The sequence below is a fragment of the Neltuma alba genome, unplaced genomic scaffold (genome assembly GCF_004799145.2).
Source record: "Neltuma alba isolate B1F8T4 unplaced genomic scaffold, ASM479914v2 tig00003825_pilon, whole genome shotgun sequence".
NCBI lineage: Eukaryota > Viridiplantae > Streptophyta > Magnoliopsida > Fabales > Fabaceae > Neltuma > Neltuma alba.
The window spans coordinates 11,189-34,482 of record NW_021633438.1 but is presented as its reverse complement, the minus strand read 5'-3'; the positions used below and the strand labels follow the sequence as shown (position 1 = coordinate 34,482).

General features: G+C 35.2%; 5 protein-coding genes across 7 annotated transcripts; all 5 read right to left on the bottom strand.

Annotated features, from left to right (window-relative positions):
• Window positions 1-495: 495 nt before the first annotated feature.
• Window positions 496-1,462, bottom strand: LOC114742594 (probable envelope ADP,ATP carrier protein, chloroplastic; the record flags this gene model as incomplete). Its single annotated transcript, XM_028930819.1, has 2 exons — window positions 1,100-1,462; window positions 496-552 (listed from the first exon to the last, which is right to left on the bottom strand). Coding segments are annotated over exons 1-2 (420 nt in total), but the record flags the coding sequence as incomplete, so codon positions are not given.
• Window positions 1,463-2,442: 980 nt separating this feature from the next.
• LOC114742589 (probable envelope ADP,ATP carrier protein, chloroplastic) lies at window positions 2,443-6,912 on the bottom strand. Its single transcript, XM_028930815.1, has 10 exons — window positions 6,477-6,912; window positions 5,834-5,890; window positions 5,121-5,183; window positions 4,968-5,024; window positions 4,815-4,898; window positions 4,543-4,611; window positions 4,356-4,468; window positions 4,089-4,258; window positions 3,187-3,265; window positions 2,443-2,794 (listed from the first exon to the last, which is right to left on the bottom strand). The coding sequence occupies exons 1-10, from the start codon at window positions 6,837-6,839 to the stop codon at window positions 2,680-2,682; spliced, it is 1,170 nt and encodes a 389-aa protein (XP_028786648.1). The 5' UTR covers window positions 6,840-6,912; the 3' UTR covers window positions 2,443-2,679.
• Window positions 6,913-7,591: 679 nt separating this feature from the next.
• LOC114742588 (pentatricopeptide repeat-containing protein At1g08070, chloroplastic-like) lies at window positions 7,592-10,745 on the bottom strand. 2 transcript variants are annotated; one of them, XM_028930813.1, is made up of 2 exons: window positions 10,405-10,745; window positions 7,592-9,467 (listed from the first exon to the last, which is right to left on the bottom strand). In XM_028930813.1, exon 2 carries the CDS (start codon window positions 9,179-9,181, stop codon window positions 7,610-7,612), a length of 1,572 nt encoding a protein of 523 aa, XP_028786646.1. In that variant the 5' UTR covers window positions 9,182-9,467; window positions 10,405-10,745; the 3' UTR covers window positions 7,592-7,609. The 2 variants fall into 2 exon arrangements, with proteins under 2 accessions (XP_028786646.1, XP_028786647.1); XM_028930814.1 differs by having other exon boundaries at window positions 10,613-10,745.
• Window positions 10,746-11,618: 873 nt separating this feature from the next.
• On the bottom strand, window positions 11,619-14,442 carry LOC114742591 (proteasome subunit alpha type-4-A). Of its 2 annotated transcripts, none has more exons than XM_028930816.1 (2): window positions 14,347-14,442; window positions 11,619-12,599 (listed from the first exon to the last, which is right to left on the bottom strand). In XM_028930816.1, the coding sequence occupies exon 2, from the start codon at window positions 12,579-12,581 to the stop codon at window positions 11,829-11,831; it is 753 nt and encodes a 250-aa protein (XP_028786649.1). In that variant the 5' UTR covers window positions 12,582-12,599; window positions 14,347-14,442; the 3' UTR covers window positions 11,619-11,828. The 2 variants fall into 2 exon arrangements, with proteins under 2 accessions (XP_028786649.1, XP_028786650.1); XM_028930817.1 differs by having other exon boundaries at window positions 11,619-12,589.
• Window positions 14,443-18,234: 3,792 nt separating this feature from the next.
• Window positions 18,235-22,887, bottom strand: LOC114742592 (vacuolar cation/proton exchanger 3). The gene is made up of 12 exons (XM_028930818.1): window positions 22,490-22,887; window positions 21,627-21,694; window positions 21,487-21,515; window positions 20,430-20,626; window positions 20,071-20,283; window positions 19,842-19,970; window positions 19,441-19,557; window positions 19,304-19,357; window positions 19,095-19,211; window positions 18,917-19,007; window positions 18,767-18,833; window positions 18,235-18,593 (listed from the first exon to the last, which is right to left on the bottom strand). The coding sequence occupies exons 1-11, from the start codon at window positions 22,760-22,762 to the stop codon at window positions 18,772-18,774; spliced, it is 1,350 nt and encodes a 449-aa protein (XP_028786651.1). The 5' UTR covers window positions 22,763-22,887; the 3' UTR covers window positions 18,235-18,593; window positions 18,767-18,771.
• Window positions 22,888-23,294: the final 407 nt, after the last annotated feature.

Below are 23,294 nucleotides of genomic sequence, written 5' to 3'. Positions count from 1 at the left end.
TTGGATAAATGTTCTGATCAAAAGAGCATTTACTGACAAGATGCATCAAAGGTTGAGGCAAAGAGATAGGGTAGACTAACAATACAGCATTTACTGTCATTTACTGTCAAGTATATACTAATCTTTTGCTAAGAGGATCCATCTAGTGACAAAAGGGAACCTTATGATAAGTTAGTTGGCAATTTTAATACCAAAAATTTGGTGACTTATCTATCTTTCAAATTAGATAGGTACAACAACAAAGCTCTACAATGTTTTTTTAAAAAAGAAGAAGAAGAAGGAAGGAAGGAAGGAAGGAAGGAAGAAAGAAAGAAAGCGTCTGGCCCAAAGGAGGCTATACATGGCATATAAGCAATCAGCTTATTATAAAACCTGCAGAAGAAAGATTAACACTTTCAACGCATCCATGCTATTAGCTACCATAAAATAGGTATAAACAAATCATTTAAATTTGATGCACATATAAAAATAGGAAACGATGCAATCGTCATATACCTCAATGAAACCAATTGCCTTCTTAGCACTTTCTTGCCCTACTCGTACTCCATGAGTCTGCAAATATATAATGCAATATTAAAATAGTCTGCAATCTATACACACGACAACAAAGCAAAAAAATTTCTGATCAGCAAGGATCATATCTTCGCTAAATTATAAGGACATAAGTATTAAAAAAAGAAGGCAAAGTAGTAAAGAATCTGGAAAGGAAAAATAAAAAATGAAAAGAGAAATTGGAAAAAAAAATGCCACAATACGTTAAGCACGTCCAAACAAATTACAAATTGCAGCAACTCATTCTTATTGAATGAAAATATTGGACATATCTGCAATTCCTTTTACCATGAAAACAAATTTACGTCAATTGACAGAAAAGTTAAAGACGACCGAAAGTTTATATCTGGTCAAGGTTGACAAAATATCGATCTTCCATACTTGAATTTCCATTTGCTAGCTTCAATCTCTAAGCTTAAGGACGAAAAAAAAAGAATTTTCGACACACAGAAAAATGTAGCGAATTTCGGTTATTGCAGTTCTCAAAAATAACGACGTATAAAAAAATGCAGTCGAGGAATTAACAGTGTTAAGTTCGATACAGTACCTGCATAAGGATCTTGATACGATCCAGAGGAGCAGTGATAGTCTTAGCAGCAGCACCGGCAATGGCTCCAGCGAAAAACAAGGAAACATCTCTGGGCACGAATGCGACAACGGCCAGCGGATGCTTCAGGAGCTGAGCCAGCGTGGGCATGAATTCTTTATCAACTTTCCTCTCTGCTATGGAAACACAGGCGAATTTGCAATGATCGCCACGGGAACCAAGCCCACCATAACCATCGGTGGCGAGACCGAGGGTGGTCTTCTTCCACAACGGTTCGTGGTCGTCGGCGTCCACGACATTGTTGAAAGAGTTGGCGAGGCTTGGAATGTTTCGCGTTGTAAAAAGGACTCTGTCCCCACTCATGTTTCGTTCAGAATGAAGCACAAAGAAGATTAGCGAGGAGGGTAGATGCGAGACGGGCGAATGAAATCAAGAACAGTAGGCTGCTCCAGGAATAATGCGTGTTACTACCTCTTCCGGTTCTCAGTATAGCATCTGTGCAATTAATTACTACTATAAACTATATTTTATATTTAATCACTGAGTTAGTATGTATTTAACATTTCATGTTGTCAGTAGGAAAAACTGAAAAAAACAGGTTTTTTTTTTTTGGCCAGCGGTAAAAGACAGTTAATCGTTAATATGCGCGCGCAACAAATGAACAAATAATATTGGCGGTTGAGAAGCGTCTCACAACTTATTAAAATTTAAAAGTGTCATATTGCCCCCCCTTTTTTTAAAAAATTCGCTTACGAATTCATATTAATTTTCCTAAAATATCCCAATTAAAAAGAATAATTTTTTTTAAAAGTATAAAATTTATTTTTAGTGTATTGGATAACGAAACTAAAAAATAACATTAGAATGGTGTATGTTGCAAAAAAAAAAAATCATATTAGGGTACTTGATACACCTTCATACAAATATAAATTTAGAAAATAATGTAAATTAAGACTCATGTTTGAGAGCAGTAAGCCTCTACTAACTTGTACGTTTATTAATACAGCTTTGTGTCATGAAAGTGCCAATTCTTTTGAATTTTTTTTATAAACTCCTTATCATTCATCTAGTAAATTCTACCTTTGCCTCAATTTTTAATTAAATTTAGAAATTTATAATTAACTCTAAAAGAAGGTAATCGAAGCACTCTCTAACTTGTTTTAGACCACTAAATGTGCTTTATAAGGAAAAAGTATACTCACACAAATTAAAAACAAAATGCATTCTCAAAATTAATAAAATCCCTGATTGAACTAGTGGGTAGAATTATAGTCCAACTTCGTTATTTCATAACTTTAATTATATTTAATCAATTTTCATAATTAAGGACCTTTTTTTCCCCCCCGCAAGCCCATGTGCCGTCTAATTCCAGAAACAAGTATAATAAATTTCTAAATTCGTTTGACCTAATTGTCAATTGAACTATGTTTTAAGAAACGAGCTGGGGATGTGGCGCGGGCCGTTCAATGGACAAAGCTGCAAGAACAATAATTTAAGAGGAAAAACAAATGGGTTGGCCAAAAAAAAAAAAGAGGTAAAACAAATGGGTTAAGATAATATGAATTCTATTATTGTCACCATCATTCAGTTTTGGTATTTATTTGTTTCTTGCGATTTTCCTCAGTGATTGTTTGAAACTCTTTCTCACTTGCTGCAATTAGGCGTTGAACAATGTCATATGCGGTAAGCCTGATGCTGCACAGAGAAGCAATGGGAAAATCAGACGACAAAGCACAAACATAATTCAGGGTGGAGTATATAAAACACAATCAACTATACACACACACACACATGCACACACTATGTATGCTTTGCGCAAATGAGTTTGCCTTGGCAATCTCAATACCAAAGGTCTAGTTTGAGACAATATTTGATCCACTTATTTTTTTTTTTTTTTGGCCCCACGAGCAGTTAGAAATGATGCGTTTAGAAAAAAAGATCCATTCTGCAAACAAAGAATAAATGTATTGAAATAGATGGTTATTTAAGTATTGGTTTGAGGCAATGAGAAGGATGCAACAAAGATCAAGTTAATAATAATAGATCATAATCTTTACTGCTACAGATCAATAGAAGATCAGAGGAACCTGCTTGTTGGTAGGTTTTTCAACGCATTGGGCACAAAACCCCTGTACAACCCCATAACTCCATTCCGGTTCATAATACCTGCAATGATTGAATTATTGATTTGCTAATAGCACAAACTACTGAGGCATTAAACTTCAAGCACTCCCATCTTTCATATAAATTAAAATGTCTCCACTCCTAACAGGTGATTTCTCATTATAGTGACTGATATTAAATTGCCTTTTTTCCTTGGTACAGATATTAAATTGCCTTTTAGATGTAAAGATTTCCTCACATAGAACGGGTGTTCAGTTTCATACTTAAAACCCCAAATTCCTTGTCAGAAGTTTAATGCATATATGACCTGAACTAGCATTGCAATATTGAACAGAACCTGAAGTTGTTTGGAGCAACACGGAGTCCTAATTTTCACATAAACAGTTTTGAAGTTTCATTCATGAAACATTTCTCAATGCTAGGAATAGAATTTGAGGCCATGTGGATAGAAATAGGTATGTTGGGAGAGCCATCTCCCTCTAAGGACCTGACGACACTCGAATCTAAATTACTTGGTAAATACTAGATATTCTGTGTATTAAAATTGCATGTCTTGCTCTTAAAATCCCTCTTGGTGATTCTGTATATATTGCGACAATTCTGTACCTCTGATTGCATCAATTTTTGGCATTCAAATAAGTATTCATATAAAACTGATTACTGGAAAACCCTAAGAATGTCTGATCATGGAAAATGCCAACATTGGGCAAAACACTAAACACTAACACACTAACATAATGTTAAAATACCTCTTAATGTTATATATTTGTTACTACAGGGCACACAAATACAGAGACATACACATATAATTGTACCAAATGCATGAGAAACTGTTTTATGTTGAGAGTCAAAGAGCAATCCGTACCTGAAAGAGCATCTAGAACTGTCCTGTAAGGCGTACCCTTAATTTGCATCTGTCTTCGCATGGTGTCTAGAGGGTATGATGTCAGAGTGGCGAGAGAAGTTGAAAGCACAGCTGTTACTAGTGAGATTTCAGTTCTCTTCTGATATTTCTCGGGCAAAGACTTCTTCAATCTATTATTCAAAGATGATTAAGATTTTTCAATTGCAACATCCAAACCCATTCTTTTCTAATTTTGCCAAGAATATGAAAGATTGTGCGTGAACTCACAAGTCAAAAACACAAAAATTTACAGCAATATAAGGAGCTATTGCAATTAAAGAAGGCCCCAGTCCAATGTAGAAAGATCCAAATCCTTCATCTCTTAGCATGCCCAATGCAACCTGGAAAAGCCACAGTGTGATCCGTTTTCACATATGCAGATCCCACTGAGATGCAAAAGCCAGCTCTATCATACCTGTGTCATGGTTCGATGACCAGGTTCAACAGCTGATCGTAATCTCAAGACATCTAACGGATAAGCAACCTACATAGATATAAACAAAATTAGAAACACTGGTGGACATCACAAATAGCAGTAAAAAATAAAATTTAACAAGAGTAATGTTAGAATTCAGAAGAGCAAAAAACAGGTATATATTTACCAAAAAACAATGTTCATAGTCGTATATAGAATATACAGTAATGCTGGAATGAGGAGCAATAACATGATTGCAGTAAGTTACTTACAAAAGTAGATGTCATGCCTGCGAAAGCGCCTGCAGCAAGTCTTCCAAAAACAGAGAGCTCAACATTCTTTCCGCTGAATATTTTCTATAAATCCAAAAGTAAAAAAACTAGACTTGAAAAAAGATATATTTTAAGAGATAGTTAGGGGTTGACCTTATAGTTGTCATAAGCAAACAGCTGGACAGCACTGTAAGGTATGATCCAAAGCACCTGGAATGGAAAATAATAAACGCTGAAACAAATGAAATGACCAGTCAATATTTTTTGGAGTGATGACTACCAATAAGCTCAAATCATTGCAAAGACCTGGGGAAGGTTGCCCTTCCAGTAACCCTTGATGCCTTCTTCCCTCCCTATAACTGTTATAGCCTGCAATTCATGTTTGAGTTAGCTCCAATAAAAATTTAAGACAAATGTTCTGATCAGAAGAACTAAGTGCGCCGCCTTTCAATTAGATGGGTACAGAGAATTTAATGACAAAAGTGAACTTCATGATCATTTCGTTGGCAGCTTTTATACAAAGAAATTTGTGCACTACCTTTCAATCAGATGGGTACAGTTATAAGGCTCTACCAATTTAAGAGAATTATTAATTACTGGCTAGCAACAAGCAAATAAGTGCGTCTATGACCTAACACACGACAAAAAGTACTGTCTGGCAACCATCTTGTTCCACATTCCTTCACAAGGAATTGCATCATATATGCCATATCTGAAAGTGTTCAATAAATAGGACGTTATACTTGCTCATGGAATAAAAATAAACCCAACTGGAAACATCAAAGCCGCCATTCATAATAACTCCCAGATAGATTTGAGTAATCTAGAAAGTGAAGGGCATGAGTTGTTGGGTTTCTATGAGAACCCTAATCCTGCTCTCTAGAACTAATGAACACGAGAGTTTACGGAAAGAGTTTCAGGTTCAGGGCGTTAAACATGGCGCATGTGCAACCAGCGTAAAAACAGCAGAAGAAAGATCATAAAAATTAAACGTAGAAAATGATCCAATCATTAAATACCTCAATGAAACCAAATGCCTTCTTGGCGCTTGCTTGCCCGACTCGTACTCCATGAGTCTGCAAACACATAATGTCATATAAAAGGAAAAAAAAACATAATGTCATATCAAATAGACAGCAATCTAGGCACACATCGAAACAAAAAAACTTCCTGATCAGCAAGGAGCATATCTCTTGGCTGAATGATAAGCACATAACTTTAGAAATAATTTTTAAAAAAAATAGAAGAGGAAAAGTAACAATAATACCCAAAAATTGGAAAATAAAAGGAAAATCGGAAAGAAAGAAAAAACAATTTGTCGAACACGTTCAAAAATATTACAGATAGCAAAAAACTCATTCATGTTGAATAAAGATATTACACATACCTGCAATTTCTTTCACCATGAAAACAAATTTAAGTCAATTAACCGGAAAACAAAGACTACTAATTCCGAAAGTTTAAATCTCAATATTAAAAAAAAAAAATAGAATTCCTACACCTTATTTGCGTCTCCCGGTCATCATCTCCACGGTTTATAGCCAAAAAATGAATTTTTCAGTCTACAAGAAGTGTACCGAATTTCGGCTCTAGCAGTTCCCGAAATGACAAAGCATGAGAACTGTAGTTGAGGAATTAACAGTGTGGAATCAGAGACAGCACCTGCATAAGGATTTTGATACGATCCAGCGGAGAAGTGACAGTCTTGGCAGCAGCCCCGGAAATGGCTCCGGCGAAGAACAGGGCAACATCTTTGGGAACGAATGTGACAGCGGCCAGTGGATGCTTAAGGAGCTGAGCCAGAGTCGGCATGAATTCTTTATCAACTTTCCTCTCAGCTATCGAAACACAGGCGAATTTGTCACCATCGCCGCCGGAGCCACGACCATCATAACAGGCGGTGGCGAAGCTGAGGGTGGTCTTCTTCCACAATGGTTCCTTGTAAGCGGGGTCAACGACATAATCCAAGGAGTTTTTAAGGTTTGGAATTTTTTGCGTCGTAAGAAAGACTCTTTCATCTCTCATGCTTGGGTTTAGTACGAAGCACAAAGGAGATAAGCCGGGAATTGACTTGCTGAGAGTGGCGCAAATGAACACAATCGAGGACGGAAAGGACGGGAGATTGTGTATTATTCGCAAAGGTTGTCGCAAAAGAGAGGCCGTAGAATCGGAACGCAGACGTGTATATAAATTAATATTACATTTATGAATATAAATTAATATATATAACATGTTAATTCTAATATAACCAATACATAATATTTAAATTAAATAATCAATCAAGATATTAAGTAACAAGCGTATTTATCAATAAATTTTTTGAAACTGAAATTAATTAATCTCCTAATTGTATAAATCAAATTCCACGTGTTTCATTTACAAGATAAATACGTTGAAAATGCAATCATTTTTATATATGCAGGGTGTTAAAACTAATTACACAGATTCACGTAGAAAACAATTGCTAAAAATGTTCTAATTCATGTTATTATATACACATTTATCAAAAAGAAAAAGACAGAGATGCGACGTACCATGTCATATAGATTAAAATACATAAATACTATAAATTAGTATAAAATATCTTGCGACCTTTCGATCCCGTCGTGTCATGTACTGGAAAAGCTAATTACGCAAGGCCTCGTGACGTGATTAAATAAATATCATTCCATTAAGGAATTTGTGTACAAAGAATGTGGAATTCAACCCATAGATTAGCATCACCTTAAAAATTCCACAATGTTGTATTTGTAAAGAATATGCCCCTGCTATTGATTCTTCTTTCCAAGTCCTTATCATGCCCCGCACAAATCTAAATCCAACGTGTCATTTCTAGCATCAAGCTCAATCCAGCTACGTCCTGTCATCTTCTTCAGTCCAATTCTTCTCATACTACCACGAACTTTATTAGCATCATCCCATCGTTCAGTGCTTGCGTAATGATTAGATAATAAAGCAAGCGCACCGTCACCAACATTTTCGTCATTGAGAAGGTTTCTCCTGATCCAATCCAACATCTCCTCGTTGCCATGAATTTTGCAGGCTTGAAGAAGAGCTACCCAAACAGGACGCTTGGCTTCAACAGGCATGCCCGTGAGGAAAGCCTCTGCTTCTTCAAAGAGTCCAGCCCGTCCGTACATGTCTAGCATGCAACAAAAATGTTGCATTTGTGGCATAATGCCATAGTAATCTCTCATGGCTTTGAAGAACATGAATCCTTTGTTTACTAGACCTGAATGGCTGCATGCAGACAGCAGGCCAATGAAGGTCACATCATCTGGGGGAACACCATGAATCAACATGCGAGAAAAGAGCTGCACTGTGTGCTTTCCGTGGCCGTTCATAGCCAAGCCACAAATGAGAGTACCCCAAGAGATAATATCCTTGTGCTCAAGCATCTTAAAAATCTGAATTGCCATATTCATATCTCCACATTTAGCAAACATGTTAAGCAATGCATTTCCTATAATGCCTTCTACTACAAGGTCAGATCTTCTTTTGATGTAGGAGTGGACCCATTGCCCCAAACTCAAAGCACCTATAGATGCACATGCTGACAATACAGTAACAACGGTCACCTCGTTAGGCACCGCCTCCCCTTCTAGTACCATTTTTTTAAATAAATCAACAGCCTCTTCACTACGACCTCGTTGAGCATAAGCCCCCACCATTGTGGTCCAGGAAACCACATCTCTCTCCATCATATTAGCAAACAAGTGTTCTGCATTAACCAATGATCCACATCTTGCATACAAATCTAACATTGCATTATCAAAAATAATGTTATTATCTACCATTCCCTTCATTCCATACGCATGAATAGCTTTCCCTAGTGTCATAGCTTTCAGGAAAGAACAAGCAGTCAATGCACTAACAAGTGTAGCAGAATTAGGCTTCACGTCCATCAATGAAAATTTCCTGATGGCTTCTGCTTCAAAACCACACTTGGAGAGGCCAGAAATTATGGATGTCCATGAGACAACGTCCGGGGAAGGTATGAATTCAAATATTTTCAAGGCAGAACCGACATCATGTTCCACAATATAGAAGTGAAGCAAGCAGTTCTGAATGAAGATATCAGCATAATGACCGGATTTAATGACATGACCATGAACTTCAAGCCCTTTTGTGTGTGCATGTAGTAAAGAGCAGGCCTTGAGAGTCAGAGTGAAAGTGTAATGATTATGGGAGAATGGGTAGTAGAGCATTAAGTTGTAGAGGAGAAGGGCATTTCGTGGGCGGGATGAATTTGCTAACACTCCCAGTAATGGGTTTAATATCTGGGGCTTAGGTCTTATTATGAGTTGAGCATGTATTTGATTAAGTTGCTTGAGAGTCAAGGTGGTTAATAGAGACTTCAGTGGCATGCTATGTTATAACTGTAAAAATGGGGCAAATTTTCTTGTTAATTTGCAGGAAAATACACCATTCAAGGCTCTTAGCTGTCTAGAGTCTGTTGCTGTCAGTCTCGATTCCTTCAGATGAGAAATCCCACCACCTGATGCCATTGGCTTCCCACAATGCAAGTATTGAATTTCAGAACCTCGCTTGCTTGGGTTGTCTTCCATATCCTAGAAGCTGCTTTTAACTTCTTGAGATTAATTCCTGATTCTTGTCTTCAAAATCAATGCTTGCATGGTCTGTAAGGCTCTTCTGCAAAAACATGATAACTACTCTGATTCGAAAAAGGCATGCGAACAGATCAATGCAAGTTCACAGAACGCTGCAGTAGAATATATCAAATTAAATCACGAACCTTTTATCTAGTTTTAAGTTTTTTAAAATCAGACTAATCATTGAACTAGCAGAAGCATTGATTCATGAACACTCATTGATGGAGAAGTCAAGAAGGTTATCAAATGATCTCTCTTCATTAACTTTCTGGTTTTCCTATTCATAATAGCGTCACACAGTTACCCAATTCAATTTCTAATCTAACATAAAATTACCAAAATTTATTTATACATTCAATGTCCACATTATCCACGCTTCAATATAGAGGAGTAAATAGTTGGCAAAAAAATATAGAAGAGTAAATAACTCTTACACTACCATTTATTCAATGTTATCACCAACAAATTGCATTCCCAATTCAAGATGATTTCCTTTCTCAAGCATTTGAGCAAACACTTCATAGACATCCCATGGGCTAACACGAAATAGGAAACTTAATTCTTAAAATTTCCACTCAAACTCTTTCTAACATCACCAAGAAGTTACAAGACTTCCAAATTGAAATTTAAATCATCATCAACCCGACATAGAATTCTTCTCTACCATCAAAATACTTTAAAATCACATCCAAATGAGCCTCTTCCTTTGGCCAAAAAAAAAACAGAGCGTCTTCCTTTTGTTGAACACCTTGAGGGCACTCAAGATTAGCTCACACACCAAACACCGCAATTCATAAACTCCCAGCAAATAATATACTCGCAAACATCAATAAAGTCCATTAAGGTTTCAAAACAATCAAATTCTCAACAAGGTTAATATCAGATCCTTCCTTCTTGCCAATAAACATTTTTAATCTAATAATTTCAATCAGCAGCAACCACCAAGAAAGAAAAAACGATTCGAGCTTGCCACTCACAGAAGAGACTAAAGACGATGAAGGAACAAGGGATGATAGGTTGAACCCGTAAACCTCACTCAAAGCAACAGAGGGCAGAGAGAGAGAGAGAGACGGGGCCGACGCTGAAGAACCAAGAAGAATGAACCGCGCGCGCACAGCAATGCAGGCTTCAATTGTACCACCAGAGGCGGCAAAGGAAAGAAGAAGCAAGAAGCAAACTGCTCACCCAGCTTCACCACGGAAGCGACACGAACAGAGGAAGAAGCTAATACACACACCGATGCCGGACAGAAGGAGGACGGCGGGATTGAAGAACGGAGAGGGGCTGATGAACCGAAACTCTGCACCCGCACGCTGACGCCGCACACTGAGGTGTCTGTTTTTCTTTTCTCTTTTTAAATATAAACTGAATATATATATATATCTCAAATTATAAAACTTATTTTTCATATTTATTAATTTTTTAAAATTAGCCTTGTAAATGTTCTCTTGGTCAAGTAGAAGAAGAAGAAGAAAAAATATTAAAGAAAATAATTATAGTATTTTAAGAAAAACATGTTATATTTCTTGTAATTAATTAACTTATCTAACTTTTTTAATCTAATCAAATTCGTTAAATAAACTTTACGTAAAGAACCAAAAAAGTATATACGCAGCATATTTGAACAGTTAAAGGAGAATATTGTAGGAAGTTGAATTTTTACATAAAATATTATTCAGACACGAGGGACTATAATTTATACACGATGAAAAATAAATTGCATTAGTTGTACAAAAAGAAAATGTGACGAAAGAGAAGATAATGGCACACAAGCTAGGATGAATTGCATATGAAAAAAAAAAAGGTTAAATTATGCATTACACAAGGTCCTTAAGAATTATTTGTCAATTTTTTAAAATCATTATCCCTAATTTTCCGAGCTCGAAAATATCCAATTCAGTCAAATCCTGACCGTTGAATTTTACCACTACGTGGAGAATGTCGCCCATAGAATTAGGAAAAGAGGGAAAGAGAAGAAGGCTTCGCATGTTGTTTTTGCTTCATTGAAACCGAAAATGTGAACAAACTTTGAATCATTAACGTCCTCTTCATCATTTTACTGTGCTGAAGCATAAGGTATGAACACTGTTATTGCATTATCGAAGGCCGACAAATCCAATTTGACAACAGAGCAGGTGTCTCAGCCCTCACCTTTCTACGTAACGACACGCACCAAATAAGTATATCCTTGTGACAAAAAAACATGGGTATAAACAAACCTAAAAAGTGGAGTTTTGAGAATATGATAAACACGATATCAAAACCATAAGTTTAAAATTCTGAAACATCTTTCCAACAGTATATGACCTCTTTTGAAAAGAACATTACAGAAAAGCTTAGGTGATCCAAGGTTCAAACTAAATGGGCATAGTTTAAGCTGCATGAACCATGGATCTGCCGACTAGGCAGTTTCTGTTGCTGGCTGTGTGACCCCATGCTTCACCAACAGCTTAGTCAGCGTCTCAGGCGAGCAAACTTGATACTTAACTTTTCCAGAAGGTGACAGGAAAACCTCAGCCAATTCAAGCTTATCTGACGTCAAACTTGTGCTGTCCATAGTTTTACTGAGCACTTTAAGAGCTAGCTGCACAGCTTCTTCCCTTGTGATATCATCCTTATAATCTTGTTTAAGAATTGACTGTGCCGCCTGATTATTTGCGCCAATAGCTGCAGCTTTCCAACCCCCATAATTTCCACTAGGGTCACTCATATAAAGCTGAAAACCAAAATTTTTGTCCCATCCTGCAAAAAGGAATGAGACTCCAAATGGCCTAAGACCACCAAATTGTGTGTAACCCTGTTTAGTATCACAGAGGGATTGGACCAACTGTTCTACAGGCATAGGTTCCTGGTAAGCATAAGTGTAGCGTTGCGCTTGGACCCTTGCAGTATTGATTAGGATGTTAGCATCTGACATTATACCAGCCACAGCACAAGCAACATGATCATCAATCTTATACATCTTCTCCGTTGAGGTGGAGGTTTGCAGAAGCTTAGATGTTACCTTTTTCTCACCAACCAAGACAACCCCATCTTTTGATAAGATCCCTATAGCAGTACCAGCATTGCCAATGGCCTCCATTGCGTACTCAACTTGGTAAAGACGGCCTTCAGGGGAGAAGATTGTTGTACGGCTATCATATCTTCGAGACATATTGATATCTGGCAATTGCTTCAAAGCAGAAGGAAAAAAAAATATAGGAATTAAAAAGACTGCCTTGTAAACGATTCTTAAGTTAACATTAAAAAATTTAAATCTTTACAATATCTACTGTCGGCTAAGGAAAAGAGTCATAAACTGAACATACTATAGCAAGAAGAACACAGTATTAAACAAATGATACTGTGAAGTCTCCCAGTATAAAACCTCATCAAAGCCTTGTGCTTCAGTCAAAAGATAGACAGAAAATCATATGACTGAAGCACAAGGCTTCATCACTATCGATACAAGCAACACCGGGAAAGTATTGGATAGTTGCTCGTGATTGAAGATAAAGGAAAATAATTAAGGTCAACCTAGAGAAACTAAAAGCAATAACAAATTAGAGTCACCCAACCCCAAGACGTTTAATCTGGATTCACATAAAAAGAAGAAGAAAAAATTAAAGACTCCATAAACTAGATTAGTCAAAGAAACATGCACATAAATGGCTTTTAACATCTGAGCTATAAATTAGTTCAAAATTCTTGCAGTCAGACTGAAAATGACCCCATTCATAAGAATTCCAGATCAGGTCCATTTTCTTTCATTAAAAAGAGTTGGATGTAAAGTACAACTCTTTGTCCAGCTATACTAGCATCCCAGCCCAACAAAGCCTAATTCAAAAGAAGACTCCTTGTACGGGGCCTAACAAGCCAATTCAGGAAGGACGGTCAATCATTGTTTAGACAAGCGAACAAGCAGAGCAAAGGAAGTAAAGGATCAATGCGGAGCTCTTGTTCAACCAATCTTTGTGAAGTATCTTCAACGAAACTTCCCCAGGGTTATGACAAGGAGAATAGTCATCCTTATGATTCAGAGACCGCTGGGGAATAGAAGATCACAATCTTCAACTCCTTTTCATCAAAAGATCACAAATCTGCTTATTGAACTTAAGGAGGAAGGTGATGGCGGAAGCACTCAAGCAAGATTTCAGGAAACTATTTCAATTGTTCAAATCTTTCAGCGTCAATACAATGGATCAAGCCATTGGAGGAAGTTGGATCTAGTTCCTTAATGCCCCAACCCTCTTAAATCAGTTGTCATGTTATAAAAAAGGTTCAGAATGACTCACCTATCATACGGAATCAAAATCTAAGGAAATGAAAGAAGATAAAGAAAGTAGCTCATACCTCAAGAATAATATTATACAAACACACTAGTCAAAACAGCACTTTGGAACAGTTCACTATAACCATTCCAGTTGCAAAGTTGGTTAGCAGTTCACTACTGTGTAAGTCCTGCTAATGACACCAATAAAACTTTACTTCAAAGTAGTCAGTGATGGAGGAAGAATTCAAGAAGGTAAGCAAATAATCGCTCTTTATTAACTCCTTCAGGTTTTCCTGATTCTCATCAAGTAGTTAAACTTGGTTGGGCCTCGAATATCATATTCCAACGGGGAAAACCCATCTCCTTAAGACAATATTGGGCTAGAAAACTTCTAAGAAATTGCTCTACAATTCTACATTACACTCAGATTCTGCAAATTTGACCTTTCTCATCTGCCAGTTGCATTATCTCAGGAACTCAACCACGGTACATGAACAAAAACGAAAATACCCATAACACAGGTACAATAATCCAAAGACATCCAGATTACAGGACTTACGCGATATAGAAGAATAAAATGAAAAACCTACAAAGCTCTAGGTTCTAGCCAGAAAGATAGCAAAACAAACGAAATTTGTGAAAAATTCAAATTCTGGACGACGCTTACCAGAAAATTGTGAACTAGTGATCAACACAGCCACAGGATCGGAATAACCGATAATCGACGCAGCAGAGGCAAGTCGGAGGCTTCCGCGTCTGGGATGGGAGAGCTACGATCGCACAAGGAGTAAGAATGAGGCAACTCTAATTTTTAACTTTTTTTTTTGTCAACACAAATTTATTTTTAAGAAAAACATTTCCCTTTTAAAATTGGAATGGGTCACAATTCAACATTGTTAAGGGGGTGTTTGAATGAAACCAAATCATGATTTGGAGAATAGTTTTTGGAGAATAGATTTTGAGGAGAACAGATTTTATGAAGAATAAATTTTATGAAAAAGTAATTTTGAGAAGTGAGAGTGTTTAAATACACCTCCGGTCCTTAATATAAGACCCATTTAACTAATTTGATTAGATTAAGGAAGTTAGGTAAGTTGGTTAATTATAAGAAAAGTGACACATTTTTCCTAAAACACCGTAATCATCTTTCTTAATACCCCATCTCCTTCTTCTATTTGATTATAGTTGAGGAAGTATCTATAAGGGTAATTTAGAGAACATTGATAAATATGAGAAATTGGCCTTATATTTAGGACCAAAACCAACTCAACAATTGGGTCCTATATTAAGGACCGGAGGAGTAGTTGTTATCAAAAGTATTTTTTACATGTGCAAATTACTAAAAATGGTATAAGTTAATATGATAATTATATAAGGGATAGATTTTATAATATATTTTGATTTGAAAAAATAAAATTGTTAATAAAATAATTTTTACTAACATAATTAATCATGTAAAAGATAATATAATTAATAAATAATTAATATGTATATATATATTTATAAAACATAATATTAAATATGTTTATAGAAAAATGATTTTTTTCACTAAGAGAAAAATATTAATTTTCTTTAAAGATTTTAAATATAAAATCCCATAATATTTTTTCACAACTATTTTTTGTAATAACATACTACCTCTGATGTTTAATATAATTAATTAATTAATTGTCACTACATGTATATATATTCATAAAATATAAGATGAATTATTTTTGGAGGAAAGAAAGACCAAATGTGTAGGACCGACTGGATAATGAATCAATTATTTGAGTCAGGAAAGGGGGCTCTTTTGTCATCCATGTTGGGCCCATAGCAAGGTTCCAATAATTTAAGTCAGGAAGAAACTCTGGACCGCTTCTGGTGAAATCATGGTTTGGGGGTTCAAAACCATAGTTTGCCTCCAAACCATGGTTTCACATTTCCTATCTCTGTTTGGCTGATATTTTTCCCAAACTATGGTTTGGAGTGCTTGCCAAATAAGTCCTAAGTTCGGAGTGTTTGGATGGAATTAAAATAATGATTTTAAAAGTATCTTTATGATATACGAAGTAAATATATAGAAGAGTTTGTCTCGTTTTACAGAAAAATACTTTTAAAAACACTTTTGGGTACTTCCAAACACTTTTGCATTTGCATAAATTTAAATTCGAGACCTCATATTTTCAACCGTGAAAATCCCTTCCACTCCAGGCAAACAAATAATAAGAAAACAATAGGAGGGATATTATTCCATCTGCCTTATAAAGAAGTCATTGTGTTAAAGCTGCCCTTATTTAAACCAATAACTATACTTCAACACTTCAACTAACAGCATCAGGCAAGGTGATCTTCAACTATGGTGTATTGATTACGCTACCATTAATTTAGTTTCTTTGCAAGAGAAAAGTTTTTTTTTTTGGAAAAAAAAAATAAAACTAAATAGCATCACATTCTTGATCAAGATCCATGAATCTAAGTGGAAATTAATCAAAGATACAAAAGGTTTCCTTCGACCTTATGAAAAGCTTTTGCCATCTGATCAGTAACCATTAAATGATTCCTATCCACATGTCTAATTAAGACCTACCAATCCATATTGATAATGGTTTAAGTATCTTGAATGATATATCTAAATGAGTGGTGTAAGTTACACTTTTTGTTACGCAAATTAATAACCCCTATGCAATCATAGAGCACAAGAATTTTTCTGTACCCTCTGTTCCAGCACAATTGCAAGCCATTGATTAATCCAATTAGTTTCGTTATTGCAGAAAGAACTGAGGTGGTGATAGTATGTGGTGGCTCAGGACATCTAATTTCTAGGTTAGAGTTTTACCTCCTGTTTCAAAATTCTACCTTTCCTTACTTTCTTAGAGCTAGGGCTTTTATCTTGGGAAAATTCCAAAAAATAATCATTGAGTTTTAAAATTTCAAATCAGGAATTACTATAAAAATATGTTATCATTTGTTTTTCGAATGTATTCATTTTCTTTACGAGTGTAGTAGTCAATATTGATTTAAAATTTTGAAATTCAACAGTTATTTTTATGGAGATTTTTCTTTTTATCTTTCTATGCCCTTTTTTTGTTTTGTTTTTTTAGCTTTGTAATCTTTTGCCTTAGTTTGACTGCATTTTGTCTTTGCTGAAAGAAAGTCATTATATAGTCTCATATAAGTAATTTATTGACTAAAAAAAATTATAATAAATGACTACAGGTTAACTAACTTGATGTAAGATTTTGTAGTAATTAGGTTATTTATGTAGAATTGCACAACAAGAATTTTCTCTTAATTATATTACAATTAAAGACTAAAATATTTCAGAATTCCAATAAATAATTAAAATATGTTAGATTAAATATAATGATTTAATATTTTATATTAAAATTTAAGAAAATTAACTACAAATTATTTTAAAATCAATAATAAATTTTAAAAAAGTAAGTGTCAACCTCTTGCCACTGTATGTATTAATTAAACTGTTTTGTAAAAAAAAGTTTCAAATTACAAGTTAGAAGATTAATTGCAAAATTTTACATACATCAGTATCAAATTTTTTTCCAGTCCAAAATAAAAAGTACCGAATTTTTTAAGCTTTTAATGTAAAGCTCTAGCACTTATACATGCACTCGCCAAGGAAGATTTTCTTTTTAATTTTTCACTCCAAAAAATTAGAACATTACTGCTAAATTTTTAAATGGCAAGGGTGAAATTCTTACTTTTATTTGCATTAGACAAGAAAGCATCTTGTTTTTTTTTCTTTACCTTAAAATCTAGAACATCATTTGCAATAATTTCAAATGATAACAGATTGTGGGAGAAAACCTATGTCGGTCGCTTTTTTGCCCAAAGTCAGATAAAAAGCTGTCGTGGGTCAAAGACTTTAAGAATCTCATGGGGTATGATTTCTTCAAGTGAGTGAATCTTGGACTTTGAGTTCTCCACTATAGTTTGACTTTAACTGTTATATAGTACTAGTAGTATAATTGTGGATATTTGACCCCACAATAATATAAAATTTACTGTTTATTATTAATTATCTAATAATTAGTACTTGATACTCCTTCTTTGAATGTGCAACATTTGAGAGAAATGAGCAATTTCATATTATACATCGAACTATTACCCAATTTTAGTTTTTTTAATCGAAATTTTAAAATGTTTTGATCTTAAATTGGATTTAAATTGGTGTATTCATCGGTGTATTTTCCTTTTTCCTTTGTCTATAATATAAAAATTAAGAATTATATTATTACAACAAGTTATGTCAAGTTACAAATTAATACGAGAAGCCTTCTCTAGTTTAGTGAAAATACCATATGTCTTGTTTCGTTTTGTCCATTCCCAATAACTTTTATTTCATTTCAGTGGTCAAACTATCAATGATTGACTAAGTATTTGAATTAATTTATTTTCAAGAATTTTGCGATGTATAAGATAAGAATGTAAGAGAGATTTTATCTTGAACAATATAAAAAATAAAGGCTTTTTTAAAATTGATTATGAGGGTTAACATTTTCAATTTGTCTCATAATCAATTATCACCCATATTTTTTGCCACTTCATGAGAAAATAAATCATGTAGAACACAGAAGAACAACCTTCCATTATTGAGATATGATACCATGACATTACATGAGGCAAACACCCCTTAAAATATATATAAAACCCTGTGATAAACTGATAAAATAAAGATGAGAATATTACGCCCACCAATTACTCAAAGGGATCTTTACACAGCCAGCAAAGAAGTAGCTCCTCCCAAAGCAACGCAAAACATTTTCACGTTTCAATCTAGAGATAACCAACGACACAACTGGAATGAAAGAATAATCAATCCATTGAATCTGTTCTGAGTTTGGATGCTGCTTCCCTTCATCTGTTATCCTCAAGGAGGCAATCCAAAGAGACCAAGACCCTGCCATCAAATTACCTGCAAATGAGATCCATAAAGTCAGAGTTAAGCTTTGAAGAGCTAATTCATAGAATGCATTAAGAAAAACATAGGACAGAACAAATGCAAGCATAACTGTGTAACTTGAAGAGCTACGTTGTGTATAACTAAAATTCACAATGATTGTAGATGGTGCACAACGTGAACTTACCACAGTTAAGCTTTGAAAACGGTGTCGGTTGCTGAATTAGGCACCATGTTGCCGAGATGAACTTGGTCTGGTGGAGAAATGAGATTAATTATGTTAGGTCAATGGGATATCTAATCATGCACAAGAAAAGTATAGATTGATGCTACTTACTGAATGGTGTTCTCTGTAGAAAAAAGCATGCCCCAATAACAACGTAGCAGAGCAGGAGAATAAAACCTTTCATGTAATGAGACGTTCCGTCCTATACAAGTTCGAAGAATCAGTATAGTTCAAAGATAGAATGAGGATTTAAAAAAAAAAAAAGTCAAAAATATTAGAGAAACCTCACCTGTAAAGTGAAGGCAGTGGCTATAATGGCCAAAGCAAGTGAACCCGTTTCAACGACGTTAAAGTTAAGATCCATTTTGTTGCCCAGTATCCAAGAAATAATCACACAGAGGGGAACCTACATTGTGATCACGTTTCAGTCTATTACCAAGCCAAGAAGGAAATCTAATTAAATGGAAACTTCAGTACTTTATGCAGGTGAATTCTTACCACAAACAAGCTAATTTGAGTTGCAGAACCCAAAGCAACACCCAAAGAGATGTCCTAAAGTCATGCACATAGGTTAGATTTTAGAAACTTATCCTAGAATTGAGGCTGGAATTTCATAAGGTCCTTCAAGTTCTTACCAGCTTGTTCTTAAAAGCAAAAATGATTGCTCCTGCATGTTCAGCTGCATTTCCTACTATTGGTAGTAAAATTATGCTGAGGAAGCTGACAGACAGACCCCACGAGTCTGATGCATCCTGTTCAAAGTAGGAACTGCAGTTATCAGTAATTACAATAGCCAACACTCAAAAAGTACGTTATCATGAATAAAATGTAGAGCTTTCTGCCATATTATTTGGTTGGAATATCCTCGAAGATACTCTTGAACAGCACCGATCATGACCCATGTGGGACATAACTTTTTCACATTAATTGTCTCTCACACATGCATGGGGGGGGGGTCATTCCTACCTAACACGTCTCTAGTCAGAAGATGCCTAATCATGCATTTGAGAACAAAGTAGAAATAACGTTTAACTACCTCTATTGTCTCCACCACATACTCAGACAACAATGCTATGAACACTGTCATCCCTGCCAGCCATGCAAACCCACTCCAGAATCCAATCACTGCCGCTTCTTCTGAAACGCTGTCACTATCATCGTCTTCCTGGTCAGGCACGATGACCATTTCATGTTAGATATTGTGGTATTGGCATGATACATATTAAAATTAAAAGCAGTTTAATATAGTTTAAGAAGTTGCTTACAGCCTGGGCTTCAAATAATTGGCGATGAGTCCAGAGTTGAAAGACAAGGTAAACGAAATATGCGATCAACATGACAATACTTGCAGCTCTTGATAATTGGAGAGATGGGTCTGCAGCGAGAGCAGTTGAGGCAGTAGCATATCTGAATAGCATTGGAAGCATGTGGCACAATAATGCAAGCAGAAGCATGAGTGAATTCACATCTGCTTGTCTCTGCAAAATAAATAACCAAAGCACACATTTCAATGGTCAATATCAGTTATTATCATTGCACCTAATAAAGCCCTCAAAAGATGCAATTATTATATCAAATTTTTACTGTTTATGTCTTCAAGCCAAAATGCGATGCGAGGACTTACTCTGTCATATTTTTGTGGCTGTGAAATGTTTGCTATGCCGCCACAGAAAAGAGAAGTTCCAAGGACTAAGAGCAGGTTTGAAAGAATGGAACCTAAGAGAGAATACTTGACCACAGCTATTTTATTGTTGTTGAGTGCAAATATTGCTATTATGAGCTCCGTCGCATTTCCACATGTCGCGTTCAGAAGCCCTCCCACTGTAAATCAGTAACATAAAGGACCAACTTAAATAATTTTGACATTTTTTTTCCCCACCATAATGATACATGGCTTTGACTAATTCTTTTTCTTATTTTTAAAACTTAATACATAGATTTGTCTAATTCTAAATACATGACATCGGATTCAATGTGATGGCGATGAGGGCCCAGGCATTTAATAATAAGTGAGAGTTTTTAAACAATGAAATATTTTATTTTTCATTTTAAATTTATTATTGAAAATAATTTCTAAATGATTTCTTATAAAAACGAATTGTTTATTTTACATTTTCTCATTTACAAAAACATTATTAAAAAATATTAATAAAATAATAATAATTTCTTTCAAAATTAATTGCCGGGTCAAAAGCTCAAGATTGATTGAAAATTGTCTCAATTTATTATCTTTAAGAGAGAGAGAGAGAGACAGGCGGACCCACGATTGCTTGCTGCCACACGAATTTTATGATCACAAATCAACAATTATACTATCTTCGGTCCTAATTATAAGACTCAATTGACTAATTTGAGGAGATTAAAGAAGTAAGTTAAGTTAGTTATTTGTAATAAATAAGTGTTGTCATTCCTAAAATATCCTTACTAATTAAGTGTATTGGCTAGAACTATCATTATTAGAAGGACTATCTTGGAAAAAAAATGTATAAATATGAGAGACAAAATAAATTGGGGTCTTATAATTAGGACCAAACAAAAAGTCAAACGGGATCTTATATTAAGGACCGGAGGTAGTAATTAATTAATTACCCAATGGTTAGGACTTCATCTATCGCACGTCTACAATCTACTCCCATACGATATTAATAGTAATAGATTTTATATTCTATGAAGTTTCATACCTGTGGGGCCTGTGTAATAAGCAACTTGTCTGCGCAGGACAATCATGAAACAGAGAATTTAAATAGGATCAGCATTAGTTTTATCCCGAGAGGCATTGAATATGGATAAGAATCAGAAGTTGATGATAGGATTTCCTTACTCTGTCAGGAAGCTGATTCGTTCAGCGAGTGGTGTGAGTCCTAGTAAGCTCAACGCAAAAACCCACGGCTGCATATAGGTGATAAAACTCTCAGGTCAAATTATACCATTTTCATTTGCAACATCAATGTATATATGTATATCAAGTATATATGGGAGTCTTAACTAACCAACGGGATTGAATGGAGTCAATATGAAAGAGCTATAGGGAAAATAAAAGGTTTTAACTGAAGGGATTGAGTCAAAAAGGGTTAACCATACTAAACACGAATCAAGATTTGAACTTTTGCTATGAAAGGTAACCGAGAGTGATTGATCCTACTAAGTATAGCAAATCAAAATTTGAATCTCAAAATATTTAAAAAGGGTACTCGTATTTACTACTCCCCTTTGATAACACAAGAGAATTCATGTGTTAAATTTTGCCAAAAACAAAAGAATCCATTCCATCTATTTTTATCCGTCACTTGTATACATATAGCTGTATCTAATCTCATTCAACTTAAATGCTGTTTGGATGAAACCAAACTATAATTTTAAAAATAATTTTACGGTAAACAAAATAAATATATAAAAAAATTTGTTTTAATTTTTTACAGAAAAAACAACCCTTTTAATTATATCCGAACACGTCTTTAGTTTTAAAAAACCAAGCTTTTGCGGTTAGCAAAACAAATGATGTGACGTGACGTAACGCGAACCAGTTTTGCCCCGATTGGAGTGAGATTGTTGAGGATGCATTTGGAGGGCTATTGTAACAGTTTTTAAGCTTCCCATTATCTCTTTCGTGCACCAAAACAAGTTCAAAAACAAACCGAGCAATAGCGTTCTGATTCACAAAGAAAAGCAAACAGGAGTACTCACTCGTCCGAATCCATAGCAATCAGCAGCAATGGCCAGAGGAATCGCAGGGAAAAGCACGGAAAGCTTAGTCCCCAGAATGACCTCTTGCAGATTAGCCAACAAATTTCGGAGCAAGGCGCAGCGAACTTTGGAAACAAGCCTGAGGTCAGATTTCTTGCGCAAGGAGGAAGAGGACATTTTGCGAGCCGAACGGCCGTGCCTCATGATCTCCTTGCCGGTCGGTTCCTTGAGGTTTCCGTTCTCCAATAGCCTTGCTTCTTGATAAGACGCCATTTTCAAGCTTCTTGGTTGGTTTCAGAGAAAGATTAAAAGGAGAGAGTTGGAGGTTTGAAGAAGAAGAAGATGGCAAAAGGGGAAGATTAGTTGTTTTGTTGTTGTGGGCTGTAGGCCTACATGTATTTCTCGTGAGGTGGTGAGTAGGAGTGAGGCCATACTACTATATATACGACGATATATGCAGCTTCCAGGAAGCTTCCTAATTTCTATGATATTTAAGAAAAACATTTATTTTTGATCTCACAAAAATTTTAATTAGAGTATTACTCATTCGGTCCTTAATATAAGATATGTTTAACAAACTTGATTAGATTAAAAAAATTAGATAAGTTAATTAATTATAAGAAATATGACATGTTTTTCCTAAAACACTATAATCATCTTACTTAATATCATTGCTCCCTCTTCTACTTAATTATGGTTGAGGGAGATCCATAGGGATAATTTAGAAAAAATTGATAAATAAGAAAAATATGTCTTATATTTAGGACCGAAATTAACATAATAATTAGGTTAACTTAATAATTAG

Coding starts and splice junctions, on each gene's coding strand:
- LOC114742589 (XM_028930815.1), bottom strand. CDS start 6,839: ATGAGAGATGAAAGAGTCTTTCTTACGACGCAAAAAATTCCAAACCTT. Junction 5,891..6,476: donor GTATCAAAATCCTTATGCAG/GTGCTGTCTCTG, acceptor ATGTGTTTGCAG/ACTCATGGAGTACGAGTCGG. Junction 5,025..5,120: donor GGAAGGGCAACCTTCCCCAG/GTCTTTGCAATG, acceptor TTTCCATTCCAG/GTGCTTTGGATCATACCTTA.
- LOC114742588 (XM_028930813.1), bottom strand. CDS start 9,181: ATGCCACTGAAGTCTCTATTAACCACCTTGACTCTCAAGCAACTTAAT.
- LOC114742591 (XM_028930816.1), bottom strand. CDS start 12,581: ATGTCTCGAAGATATGATAGCCGTACAACAATCTTCTCCCCTGAAGGC.
- LOC114742592 (XM_028930818.1), bottom strand. CDS start 22,762: ATGGCGTCTTATCAAGAAGCAAGGCTATTGGAGAACGGAAACCTCAAG. Junction 19,971..20,070: donor AATTATTTGAAGCCCAGGCT/GTAAGCAACTTC, acceptor GTGCCTGACCAG/GAAGACGATGATAGTGACAG. Junction 18,834..18,916: donor TCTACAGAGAACACCATTCA/GTAAGTAGCATC, acceptor TTTCTCCACCAG/ACCAAGTTCATCTCGGCAAC.